At 40.4% G+C, this 14,734-nt stretch overlaps 1 protein-coding gene across 1 annotated transcript in view; it reads right to left on the reverse strand.

The window, feature by feature from the left end:
* PARD3B (par-3 family cell polarity regulator beta) overlaps positions 1 to 14,734 on the reverse strand; it is a 402,476-nt gene that overhangs the window by 51,154 nt on the left and 336,588 nt on the right. Inside the window, exon 21 of the mRNA XM_032114586.1 lies at positions 106 to 241. Coding sequence (XP_031970477.1) covers positions 106 to 241 — 136 coding nt within the window. The remainder of the gene's footprint in view (positions 1 to 105; positions 242 to 14,734) is intronic.

Genomic DNA, 14,734 nt, shown 5'->3' on the forward strand with positions numbered 1-14,734 from the left:
ATTCATGTTAAGCTGATACAGGATTTCTAGAAAACACAAACAAGTCAGCACCTTCTGCTAACTCTGAATGTTGCAAAAGCCCTTTGGATCCCATAGTGGACCTACCCAGAGCTGGTCGTAGTCAGAGAGCTGCGTTCTTCCCTCGTCGTCCTCATAGAAGGGTAAGCCCTCCCGCCTGGCCTGGTGGTACTCCTTCCGTAACCTCTGGATACGATCAGCATTCCCCCCACCTGTGCAGCCACTGAGGGGAAAAAAAAATCTAAATAAAACTCCTATGAACACACATATCTGAGACCAGGTACACACCCAAGACAAATTGATTATGTTTGATTTTCCTGATTTGCATAGTTCCCACTGGCCCATATCAGCCTTATTTTTGCTTTCTTATATTGACAAAGCTGCTAAATGTGAACTTGATCCCTGTTTTTAAAAAAGGCTGTCCCTGTCCAAAGAACTTAACAATTCCTGTACAAGACAAGAGACAACAGATGGATGCAGACAGATGGGGGGCACAAGAAAACTTTTAACATTCCTGTGAGCAGCTATAAATGACTATCATATTTTAATAATAATAATGATGATGATAAGCTGACAAAAAATGTTTCCTTTTGCTCCCATGCTAAATGTGGAATTTCCCTAAAATTACATATGTTCTAGGAAAAGAATAAACTACTATTCACAGAGAAGCACAGGAAAGTTTCGTCTCATGAAAAAAACCAAACTCCCTCCCAATTATACAAAGAACTCAAACATCAGCCATGAAAATCCAGGGGAGGCAAGAGAGATGGGAAAGCCCACTATTAAATCTTGACACCATCTTTTTAAAGTGGTAATTAAACTGTAATTCACTTAGTAATCCACAAAGACTCACTTGTATGCAGGACTGCATACACTGAAAACTGCTCTGGTAAATCCAGTGGAGTTGCTTCGTTTATCAAGTTAAACACATGCCTTTCTGTGGGTTTTGACCCTAGTGAGCCTTCTAAAACCTTACAGCTGGGCTTGTACAACTGTGGAAGCTCAAGCTATAACCAGGAAGTATTAAATAAAATCCTGAAAATGGCTAAGAATTCAAAAACCTCTGGTCATATTTAAAATTAATAATTAAAAGTTTCCTGCAGCTACTTCCAGCCCTGCTGTAGTCAGCACTGGGGTGAGTGCTGACTGTATAGCTAAGTAGCATTTACTGGCATTCACAGGGGATTATTAATTATACAATTAATTTGTGGCTGCTCCTAAACTCAAACCATTGTTATTGCAGCACATCATCATATATTCTCTTAATCTACAACCTTAACTCTGCCTCACCACCAGTGGACTACAGACACAGAGATTTATTCACCTGAGCACAGACTCAGTGGAGCAGCTTGCTACATTGCACTCCACTATGAGTATGCCAGAATCTAGGGAAGCCTTTCATAGGATTTGCATAGCAAACTGAATTTGGACAGCACATACAAAATATTGGACATAAACCCATGAGTTCAATAATACTTAGCTTCTAGTATCTATCAGCAATATCGACTGGTTGGAAATTAACTACCAATTAAGAGAAATTCCATGTAGGCTGCAAATGCAACTAAATATGCAGTTACAATTGGAAATATGTACTTGAGGCATCAGTATGTTTCCATGAAAAATCAAATGACTTCCTTTCCTGAAGCCTAAGTTATCCATCCACTCTACAAAGTCCCAGAGGTTTCAAGCTTCTCTGGCTGACTTACTGAAATCTTCCAGAGCATATGAAATTTTTCTCATGATCTGCCAAGGCAGTGCAGAAAGCTTGCATACACTCTGTGGACTACTGAGGGGGAAAAAAAAGTATATTCCCTCTTCACCGTTATTCCTTCCACAGATAAATGCCTCTATTCCTTGCATGAATTCTTGTCAAATAGTGGAGAACTATTTCCAGTTTGCAAAACACTGAAACTGAGGTCTAGCTAATGGGGACTATCACTCAGAACAGTGAAGTTTGGTCCATAGCTCATGAACAGTACAATACCTGTGAAATCCCCTGACATTACTTGTGAGTACAGATAACATGTTTAATGAGGGCTGCTAACATATAGATAAGGCCCAAAGTATAGTCCCTGTTGCTTTGCCAACAACATTGCCCAAAGCAGCACTAGCTTGGAGGGAAATACTGAAATACAGGCAATAGGTCTAGTTCGATTCCAGCCAATCTGGCTCCCTGCAGCTCTCTGCAAACTGTATAGCACCTGTCACCAGTAGTCTAATGGCCACATACCCACTTTCTACCTCTAGGTACTTGTGTTGAAGAGGCAATCTGAAAATACCACACACATTGGGTTTTCTCCCCCCTTTTAAAGTTAAATCCAAGATTAATACATTTTAAGACATAGTAACAGGAGCCTGTGCTCTACTGACTGTAGATCTCTGGTAGGTGAACTTCCCTCTGCTCAAACCCTTTGAGCCAGCAAGTGGAAGTGGTGCTGCAGAGTTCAAGCTGATTATATATATTACAAGACAGGGCTTGACAGATTTTGCTTTGGCAAACCTCTGCCACGCAGTATTAAACTACAAACCCTAAGCATGAGAATGAGTAGGAACATTTGAATGAAAGATAGCAGCACATGGAAAGTTATCCATCTGGATTAGTGTGAAAACACAAGCATAATCTCTGTGGAAACAAGCAGCTCCGTGAAGTCTGATTTCCTGTGCTTCTCTCCTGTGGGTTCTCTTGTGTCTGATAATGGTTCACACTGCAGTATTTCCACCGAATGAATGCAAGAGCATTCATCTGGGTCTCTCTAGCAGGCTGCTTATTTTCACTTTGTGAAGCTTTGTGTTCCAGTATCTCTTGAACATCAAGTCACCAGTCAAGTCTGGTCAAAAATGGCCAGCAGGTTCAGAATTTGTTAGAAAAGTGAAGGGGACAGGTAGGAAGAGGGTTGGGTCAGTACATCTGCTTCATATTTTCAGGATACAGTTAAAGCACCACAATTTTTTTTTTCTCCACCAGTTTTTAGGCACAAATGTAAAAGACACTGGCTTTTGAAAGAGCTGCATTCTATCTTACCATGAAAGTTTTACCCACTCCTGAGTAAAGTGAGATAAATATGATGCCCTGTGCAATGCTCATGAAACAGTTCTGAATTTCAAGTTGGCTCCTGACAATTATGTGAATATATGAACCACATTCAAACTCACCAGATGAATTCAATCAGCACTGTGCAAATATCGCATACATAATCTATTAGTTTACCCCAAAGAAACTGAAGCATTGAATTCAAGCAGAATGAAGTCATCAGTAATAAAAAAAAGAAACCGATAAGGCAATATTAAAAAAAACCCAACACAATATTCCAAGATTTGCAGAGAAGATCATACATTGACTGTAAACTATTCTCCCCTCTGTCTATAAATACATAATTAAAAAATATTGGTTTGATCAGATAGCGGTTCTCAGACAGGGAAACAGCAGATGAATACCAGTTCAAATGTTTCAGATGCATGACTATTTATACTGAAAAGGGACCTGAACTTATAGATAAAATATAAAAACAATGCTCCAATCAAAGTCAGCTTACATTAAGGACACTTACTGAAGCTTTTCAGCAAGCCTAGTAAGTACAGCAGACAGATTTCTTTTACAGTAGCTTTACATTTAATGCAGTGCTCTCTCCTTGAGGAGATATAAATATTACAGTCATCAAATCTACAATTTTGTGCACACTTGCTTCCCTGACATGGCTCTGGAGCCATGCTACACATCCTTAAGGAAACCATGCAACCACACATTTACCATTCCCTCCACCATCACATGTTCCCAGGATCCAACATTTAATCTACTCACGGGCTTCTCTGTGTTGTAAGACTGAGAGAACCGTTCACTCTGCATTTTCCAACTGATTTCAGAACGATTTCCTAAAATTGTGCTACGTGTAAGGAGACTGATTCAGAAGCAGCTGATACTGGGAAGTTTAAAAATAATGTCTCTGTGTAGGAATAAATCTCTGAGAAACTTCAAAAAGAATTGTGAAGACCCAGGTGCTGATTTCAAACAATAGTAACAAAACATGTCCAAAATCCCAAGCCATAAACAAGCTTAAGAAAAGTTCAACAGCTCTTCCAGTAAGCTGCACACACTGCAAGGGATTTTTTTGAAATAGAAAAGAAAAAAAACCCTTAACGTGAACATTCAAAAGAGGAAAAAGCACATTCCTGGCAGTCATTCTGTAGTTTTGTTAAATACAGTCCTTAAAACCAAAGCTTTCTTCTGGCTTGGGAGAAGGATAAAAACAAGTCAGTGCTATCGTTCTAACCCACATGATCGTTCTAGTCCAGCTGCTGGGGCTGTACCACCAAGTGGGTAAAGAATTGCCAGCAATCACCTCCCCGGCCTCGTGCCTGCACCTGTCAGAAGCACCACGCAGGGCCCACCTTGCCCACTGTGACTGAAAAGGGACCGGCTTCGAAACAGCCTCTCAACCGATACAGCTGGAACAGACATCCCAATACAAAAAGGGAACCATAACGTAGCAGAGACTGAGCTTCAAGCTCTCTGACATTATGTAAACTCTGTGAAATTTCACCGCATCATCTCTGAAGAGAGAGATGAACAAGAACCACAGCAATAATATAATATATCCAATATGACTAGGTTTTTTCCAAAGAATCGAAACACCATAATCAGTATTAAATATGTATGGCTCAGGTTTTGCACAGTAAAATCTCCTGTGTGTTCTTCCTCTGAGTTGCTAATCTGGATTTCCATCATTCAAGTTAAAATGACATTTTTTAAATCAGTGAGTTACTGAAGCTTTCTTGATAATACAAAATTAAAAACAAGTGTTGCACATATGAAGTAAGATGAACCACTTAAAGCTATATATAAACATACATTTAAAGAGGCAATAAACATTTTGTTTCCAGTGGTTTTCCTAAACACATCATTATTGCACAGGGCTTTTTTGCCAGCCACTTCTTTCAAACACTGATTTCACCCAGCTGACTGTCAGCCCCCTAAGCAAACAACTGGTGCTTCCAAGTTAAAATAAAACAAAACAAGCAAACAAAAAAAGAAGAAAAAGAAAAAGGAAAATTATTCTTTTAGAGAATTTTCTATTAACAAACAAATCCAAGACAAAATGTGATTCACAGACTCTAAAGAATGGACAATCTTCCATTCACGATCTGCTAAAAAACAAAACTAATTTTATATACTGAAAGGAACACAGTGGCATACAAAGATATACAGTATAAGGGTGTCCAACAGAGCATGTAAGAGTATCTTTCATTTAGAGTAAAACTTCCATTTTGAAGTTATAACAAATAAATATTTGAGTAAGTTACTCTTTCAGTTCCAGCCCTTGCATTTCTACCCTGAAGTAGAAAGTATCTTTATTGCTTATGAAGGTATTTCTGCAACCTCAATAGGAAGAAGGAATAAAAAGAATGGTGGGAAGCGATAAAAAGAAAATCAATAGTAAGAACATAATTCTATAATATTTCAGCTTTCATCTTTGTCACCACCAAGAGAAAGAGATTTTAGAGAGAAATGAACATTTGTTGTTTTCATATGAAATAGTATTGCAAGGAAAGACTGGTCAGAAATGCCTTGCTGACATCACTGATATTGCCTTGCAGGTTCAGGAATCACCTTTGATGTTCAGTCAAAGCCAGCCTGGGTTTTGGCTACACACACCCCACACTGAGGACCCAAGTTAAGAATGACATCTTTCTAGGAACTGGAACCATGGCTTTACTGGTCTCCACAACACCAGCTTTCTTGCTCTGGGCAGGAATATACTTGATGTATACACAATTACTGTCTTTCTCAGTGGAGAGGGGCTCGACAAGGACACTTAATTTGGACACTCGGGCAAAGTAGGTAGACTTTGAGTCCTGTTCCATTTAGGCAGGACTGAGAAGGTCTGCTCAGAGGGACTGATGTGAGAGGCATTAGACGGATGTGTTTCTCTCTATGTACATAAGTACATACAAAGAATCATAAATAAGCTGCAGAAAAACAAATTACACTGAAGAAGCTATTTACACTTATTTGAACCTGTATATTAAAATCCCTGAATCTTAATCTGTTTTACAATATTTTAAAAAATCATGTACTTCAGTGGAACATACGCTGTCACCTTTCAATTCTTTAGGCTAACATAAAAGCAGTACAACTACTTCTGTCCAAAAGGTCAAAGCCTCCTAGGGCAGCACATGACTACCATTTGTCTGGACGTAAATTGAGTCCTATTGACCCTGTAACATCACTGCTGACCTCTTGACATTAGGAGCTTAGTGGAAAGAGAGAAGATGATATTCTCAGGTTCCTACACACTCATTAGGAAGAAAGAAGGAAAGAAAACCTTGCATGATATGAATTAGCAACGTCATTAACCTTTTCTTTCCCCAAATAGCTCACAATATGTTTACAGAAGCCTCAAAAGAACCATTTGAAGATTCAGACCAACAGATTTGTATCACTTTCAGTTTTTCCAAACTGTTTATAAAATATCTCTCAGTGGCTTGACACAAAGCAACTTTTTATGTTTCCCTCCCTTCACATGACATAGAACACCTTTTCCTGTTTGTCATGGCAGACGGCCTAGACATTCAAATGAGCATCATCTTTTCAAACCAGCCACTTCTCATCTCCATTACTCTCCTTTATAACTTATAGTTGACTGCAGCTGGCCAGGAATAACGGGAGGTATAGCCTAATTTGTTGTTTTATGGAAACAGAATTGGCATACTGAGATTTAACTTCACTGCAAGCAGATATGGTATATGCTACTCTAACAGAAACACATTATTTGCAATCAAGTAGAAAGGAAAGAGAAAAAGGCAGACATTTTCTTCTTTGTAGCCAGATTGTCATCTTTATTTCAAAGAAAGGTCATTTTTTTTCCTTTTCTCTGCTCCATGTATTGTGCCTCATCAAAGAAGGCAATCACCAGACCTTAACTAATAACAAAAAAAAGATGCCTTTCCAGTTCAGGCTGGTTAATGGCAACGTCTGTTTCTGGCATGGGACCAGTTTACTGCTGTCTTGTTGATGTGAGATGTGCACTTGTCTCTGAAGGGCTAGGAAAGCAGGGAGATTAGGGACTCGGCTGCTGACAACAACCAAACTCTCTATAAACAATACACAATGAAAATAATGAAAAACAGATTTTCCTGGTATTTTCAGTAGCCTCTAGACAATGCAACAGTTTCTGGTTTCTTCACTAAAGATGATATCAATTATGCCTTTTATCCATCATGCAGAAGTCACGTGTGAGGCATAATTGAAGGCCTTCTCTCCAAGGTAATTTCATCTGGATTTACACGGCAAAGTACTTAAATTGCCTTTTTTGGCACTTTGTATTACAACACAGCTTGGGAGGGGGTATTTTACTTCACTGATGTAAAGCAGCTGGCATATTTAGAATAGATAGGTCACATCAACACAGAGCAGATTTTTCAGCCCTCCAAATTCCATTTACAGCAGCTTTAACAATTCAACAAAGCAAAGACTGAATGCTAAACTCCAGTGCAGAAATGTAACAGTATTTCTTAAAAACTATCACACCTGCCTGCAACTGGCAGCTAGGTTTTTTTCACTTACAGGCTATTGCTTTTTGCACTACCATTTATTAAACTTATCACTAAAGCTGAAATAATAACTGCTTTACAAACTTCCAATGAATTAGCCATTAAGAAGTCCCTCAGGAATTCTCTTTACCACACACAAAGCAAAAGCAGGAGGGAGAGAAGGTGACAATTCAGTGCAGTCTTCATTTCTGCACTCCCTTGTGAGAGAAGAATTGAGGATCTAAGAATTCCTTCACAGTAGATGCCGCTGCCCATGTTCTAAAACATATTTTGTTGAAAATTTCAAAGCCCAGAGTAACTATCCATTTTCTCTCAGAAATTACTTCTCCAAGTTTCACACTAGAGACTGTATCATCTGCTCTTCGTTACATACATGCCAGTCTATGCCACTGGCAGAGTGGCAGCAACTAATCTAATACTCTGTGTGGTTTGGTTTTTTAATACCTGGCCTAGCTAGAGAGGAGGTAGAGAACTCAGCCTCAACAAAAAAAAAAAGTTCTCTGTGTCTGTAATTCTGCGACAGATACAGCTTACATTTTAAAAATAAAAAAGAATTCCCATAATGTGCAAAGCATCAGGGAAAAGCACAGCTCTCAGAGCCAAAACACATCCTTACTATAAAGTTGGCATTTTGGGGGTGTTTTTAATGAATGGTCACTACAAGGATAACATTAATCCAGCGTTAGGACTTTTACAGGAAAAAAAAATACAAATGTAATTTATCTTTTTTAACTGTCAGCTGCATTTCTAACGCTTTAAAAGCTGTAGCTTCCAGCAGCCTTTTGTCTTTCTGCCATGGCAGGAATATCTTGGACAGCTGTAAGAGCTTTGTAAGCTATCTTTCTCAAAATCCATTAGCTAATTCAAGGAACCTAATTAGAGCTGCCATTTTGATGGAGCATATTGAATGCTCTGTATAAACTAGTAACACCATCAATGTTTATTAAAAATTGCAAGAACCAAAGCTCTCCATTCCATATAAATATTAATGGACAGATACATAATACTTATTGAAATATAGACAGCATTATGACCACAGAAATACACACAGGTATAGTATACTTACAACCCCGTGTGATGCATTTACTCACAAAGGCTGAAGTACAGAAGCAAAACCTAGGGACAATTTTACACAAACTGTTGAAAATTGACCAGCTTCCATTTACACTATCCTTATGTGCATTAAGGGAAGCAAAGCACACTAAAGATGATTTGTTTCTTGTGTTTTTTCTGAGTAGTGTGCTGACAATTTAGAGTGCATTTTGAGCTTACCTCAAGAATGCACTCCAGCTGGAACCATTTTATAGCTCCTCTTAAACCAGCCACTCCAATCACTGTACTTTGTAGACATTTACACATACTCCAGTACTATACTGTTTAAGGGTATCCAAAGATTCAAAGGGAATTTGCTCTGTAGAGTTAAAACTCAAATTCTGCTGTAGACAGCAACAAAGTTGGTGAAAGGAGCCAGACATCTGGAGCAGTGCTTTCCTACTTTCTGCTGCGTAAAGGGCCAACCATAATGAAAAAACAGCTCACAGACAACGATACAACACATGAAATACTGACCATTCTAAGAACATATCAGAGACCTAATTAGGTTAGGCTGTACAAGCATATACCTTTGGCTGCAGAAATAAAAAGTTTTCTGGCTACTTCACAGCTTTGTTTTTAACTTGATACTTCATAAATGGAACTGCAGAAAACCTCATATGTTACCATTTCAATCTGACGTCCCCTTTCATATGCATCTAACAGTGTCTGGATTCTATTTATATGTACGACTAAATATACGTGCATAGAAAAATCATCTGATTTGCTACAGAAAGACAGCAGATGCTCTTATTAAGCCACTGGCACATGCAAGGTGAAGCATGTCAGCCTGGTACAGAAAGCATTTAATACTCCAACTACAAGCTAAAGAAAAGCAAAGACAACAAATGCAATGATTTCTAACGCACTTTGCTAGCTGTGAGTGCAAGGCACAGCAAAGTGAAAGCACTGCTGAGCATGCTCGAATGACTCTTGTAACACACGGGGCTTCTTGCAGAGGGGTGTAATCCATACACACTCTTCAGAACATCCAAACTCCAGTGCCATGATCTAAAGCTCACTTATTCAGAGTATATACTAAAATGACACATGAAACATTTAACAGATGTGCAAGAGAAACAGGCCTAGTTATATTTTCTACACTGTAATAGTGCAAGGGGCTAAAAATTTTGTGACAATCTTACCATGGGGACAACCCTGAAGGTAAATTCCTTTTGGTTCTCTGATAGGGCAGTATTTCCAAACTACAACTGAGATTTGAGCAGTTTCACAGGGAGACACTCAAAAATCAAAACATCAGTTACTACTGGCTTCTCTCAGGAATTATACATGGCAAATTTAGCTTGTGGTTATTGTTCAACAAAAACCCTGCCAGATGCTGAAGTGGGAGATGAATTTTCGCAAAGTTCTGCTGCTTCCAAGGCCACCCTATCTACCCTTCCAGCAGCCTCCCCCCTTGGGCACTTCCCCCGGGTGCAGCTGAGTCCTGGGACCACTGTTGTTTAGTTTGCATTCACAGACTGGGGAGTGCACATTCCTTCAACCAACTTTCATCACAAGCTCTGCTTCAACAGAATTAAACTCTTTATAAGCCAAACTGCATTTTGGAGAAGTATTTCTGAGCTTGGAAGCCTCAAGTCAGCAGTGTAACTCTATTACTTTTCATTATGCAGGCAATGGAAGCTCCTGGACTTCTAGACATGCATTGTTTTTCTAGCTCCTTCTTACAGCTGCAACTCCACTGCACTTCTGGTAGGAAATTATTCCCACTTTTCCACTTGGAGAACAGAGGTGTTTAAGACTGAAGGTGAGCCCTACTCCTTTTTAGTAATTCCTTTGAAAAATATTAAATTAAAAAGGAAAAAATGAAGTAACGGAATCTTCAAACTATACAGAACCATTTTTTTGGCATACCTTGCCTGGGGAAGGAAGATCAAACCTCTCTCTGCATTTGGCTGGGAGTCCCAGAAATGCTAGAGCAAGTGTTCTGGTGCAGGCTCACCTCTGCCTCTACAGAATGATTCTTATATGCTTTCAACTGCCATGTTTAGAAACACACCTTACAAATATTTTCCCATCTGTTTTTGTCTTGCTGCCTCGATTCCGTTCTCATCCTGATGTTTGGAAGTCTTTCCCTTCCTGTCTTTCAGCCAAGGATGCCAATTTCCTCCACCCATTACTGGCTTCCCATAAAGGAAATCTCTGTCCCACAGGCAGCTGTAGTACAGAAACACCTCCCCTGATGCACCTAGGTCAGCATGTCCCCTCCCAGCACTCCTTGAGATCCATCTCCCAGGAGCACTTCACAAAGCAGCTGCCAGTGAGGATGGGGCTGCAGGTGGTGTGGGACACACAACAGCACGTCCTCCTTTCAGCACTGGTTCAAATGAGGTGCTCATGTCTGACACACTGACAGAACATCAAACCTGCAGTACTGGTAAACTTCTCTCTACTTGGAAGCATCCACATCTTGCCCACAACTACGGCCTGGCCCAGCACTCCCCTTTATTCTCCCCATCCTCTATCTGCCCCAGCCTCTTCTCTGTTCCGATTCTTGTCCTGCCCCTCCATGGCATTTTTTAGGGCATTCAAATCAGCTCACCATTTTCCTCCCTGGAAGGTGGGGTGTTAGGGCCTGGGAACACTGATCATCACTGAACAACCTGTTTACCTCATCCTTCGTTCCTGCAACAGGAGTCTATCTGGTCCCTGCAGCCAGAACCTGCTATTGCAAAAACATGTATCGGCTCTGGCAGCTCAGGACGAGTACTTTTGGTGAAGTTAGCAGCCAAGTTTCTATCATGTGTGTGGGAAGTACTCTAAATCTTAAAATTTAGTCAAATTGTCACCGTTCAAGGGGTGGCAAAAGCCACAGTCTGGTATAAGACTAGGCTGTGTTCCCTTCCAAAATATAAAGACCCCATTCCAGCATATGGAAAAACTACAGATTCTTGTTGAAAGAATATATGCTGCTGCTTTTTTACTTTTTGCACAGACAAAACAACCCCTTGTCATCTTTTCTTTCCAGCTACCACTCCCCCCAAAAAAACCCCCAGCTGTTATCTGATTCCATAAAAATTCAGCTTCAGCAAGCCTCCTACATAAGCATTTTCAGCCCAAATGGTTGAAGATTGGTTATCAACATGTGCAAATATGGTTTTCCAATGGAAGTCAGGCCAGCAGCTCCCCAGGCACAAGTGGCACAGCCTGTTTCCATGACTGTCCCCCCTCCCTGCCCTATAGGACTGCATTCTCCCTGGTCCAGCGGGTTGCTCCATGTCCCTGAAGGCAGCACAGAGCTTGCTTGCTCCTGGCATCTGCAGGATGAGCACTCCTTAACAACAACCACAACACCTTTGAGGGTACAACCTGGTATGCATATAGTACTGCTGCATGTGCTCCAGATTAAGCTGTAGTCAGCTTAATGAGAGACTTAATTGATGAGTGCTACTTCCTTCACTTGTCCATTAAGATAAGTACAGCACATGGACATTTCAACCCATCAAAGAAGAGAAAACGCATTAATTTTGGTTTTCTTAGAGCTGTTAATAAATCTGACACTGTCTGGCAGTTTTCTTCATTTCCTACCATTTGACAGATACTGTGATCACAAGTTACAGAAGATGTTTTTCCTCTGAAATTATCACTCTGGTAATACAAGCCAGAAGGAAACTTTATCAAGATACCAAGAAGCTGGGTATCGGTTTTATTTTTAACTTTATGTGGCTGGTTTGTGAATATCTCAATGTGATAAAAAAATAAATTCCATCCGGTACTATTAAAAATCATACACACAGAGACACATTACAAATGACTGTATTACAGCAAATAATCACACTGTGTATTTATCAGTAAAAGCCAATATTCCTCTCATACAGTCAGCCTGGCTCTACTTAGACCCCTTTACTGTAAGAGCTCCTGCAACTGTTTTCTTCCTCTTTTTATCTCACAAATTGACATTTGTATGGAATCAAGAAAAATCTTCCTTAATAATTTTTCATTACTAATGGCTTTTTTTGGTATGTGTATTTGAGAGGAGGGAAGGCAAAGGGCAGGAAAAAGGAGCTTTAAGTGCTCTGCAAATTATCCTCCTGAATCTGGGCCTCATAAATCCTATCAAATGTTATATTTCATCAATAGGCTGGAAAAGCTTTTTTCTCTGCAATGATGAAGCCTGGGTTTAAAATTTATGGTTTCATTTTAGAAATGGACTATAAAAAGAGTCTGACTTGGCTGTCCATCAACTGTAGCTGACATTAGCAAGTTAGGTGTGGACTTTTAAAGTGTGATATGTATTTTTTTATTTATCATACAGGTACATACATACATAAATGAGGACATGTATATCACTGTGGGTTTGTGCATGCATAAATATACAGCTGGATTTAAAAAAAATTTGTCTTAAAAACACATTTTCTTTCAATGCAAGAGGCTCTGAGATATTCAGCAGATTAGATTGCAAAGTGATAAAAGTGTCCAGAACAGAGTTGGCTCAAAGACCTGCAGCAACACAAGCAAATTGCATTTTGCTGCACAAATGATCGAGATAAAGTAGTTTAATTTGTTCTCATTCGTGGGGTGGCAAAATGCAATTCAGCAATGGCAGAGTAAGGCTCATATGGAGGCAGGGAAGATTCCAACAGGCTGTGAGGAGAAAAGGGGAGGAGGGCAGGCAAGGACCAAAAGGTTTTAGGCAGGGGAAGACAATTAGCAAAGGACTGATAGATTGGGGAAGAGTGGGTGCAGAGCTTCTGCACCTCTCGTGCATGGAAAGAGTGGGAAGGAGACAGCTTCCCCCATCTCCATGCAACTCTCTACTCCCTTTCTCCTCTTTTTCCAAGCTCTGGAAACAATTCTGACTCCCCAGAGAGTCGCTCCTACTTGTTCTCCTGCACTGCCTGTGCTAGGAGAGCACTGTGATTATGGCTCCTATTCCTATTGCTGCCACCACTGACGGGAGCCATGTGGGTGCCACAGCTGTCCTCTACAAGCCCAAAAGCTTCCTCTGGCAGCCACAACAGCAGCTTCCTCAGATGGAGGAGGAGGAGGCAATCTGTGCATGCTGCCGAAACACCCACTCCTCTCTTCCCTTACCATCAGAGCTAGAGGTCTGTGGCCAGTGATTGCTACTTAGTTCCACCTCTGATGAAAGGCAGCCTTAAAGACAACACTTCTAATAGAAGCATTACCGCTCCCCAAAACCCTCATACTTGTAAAAGGAAACCACATTTAAAACAAAAATCAGATAAATAAAGCGACATTGGAGAAAGTGAAGTTCCCTTCTGAATGTAGAGGAGCCCATTTCCCTCCATCTGCTACTAAAAAATGTCATTTTGTAACTCAAAGAATTAATGATGGATTATGTGAAAACAGCAAATCAGATCATGCTGTTGAGGCATTATATGAACTAAACAGAAGAGCAGTTAATCTAAATCACATGTGGGATGGTTATTACTGTGTGCTGCCATCACTGCTGCTGAGTCTGGCTGTAATATTGGTTTTGGTGGCAACACATGGAAAAACCTGAACGTCTTGGTCCTCATTATAAAACGAGAAGAAATCTCACTCTGGGGAACATGGTCAAAGCTGACAAGTGAGCACTGCAGAAAAGGCTGGGCAGGGGCAGTGGTTAATGCAAAGGTACTCTGAGTCAAAACCAAGAAAACAAGTTACTTCTTCCATCACCTCTATTTTGTAACGTGAACAAGACAAATAAATAAAAGAACCCATAATTCATGCTCAGGACACTTGTATACTGTGGCTTCATATCAGTGCTGAAATTCCCTGTTGGGAGGCTGTTTGGCAAGGCTCCCATCAGCAGCCAGCGGACGGAGGCACTGCAGGGCACGGCTCAGCTCCCGCTGCAGGGCTGCTGACTGTGCAGGGGACCTGGCTCTGCTCACCTTGGACAGCGATGGCACAAGCAAGGGATAATCACTGACTTGGTGTTATCCAGCAGGGAAGCAGGGAGGGGAAGAATCCACATTATGCAAATCAAAATACATTCTGCTTCTAGCGCTAAGTTTCCTCTGTAAATATATAAAATACATTGTGCTTTCACCAATTTAAGGAAGCGAGAGGACCTGAAATTGCCTGTATTTCCAATAAAAAAGGT

This window comes from Corvus moneduloides, chromosome 7, assembly GCF_009650955.1.
Source record: "Corvus moneduloides isolate bCorMon1 chromosome 7, bCorMon1.pri, whole genome shotgun sequence".
In the NCBI taxonomy this organism is placed as follows: domain Eukaryota; kingdom Metazoa; phylum Chordata; class Aves; order Passeriformes; family Corvidae; genus Corvus; species Corvus moneduloides.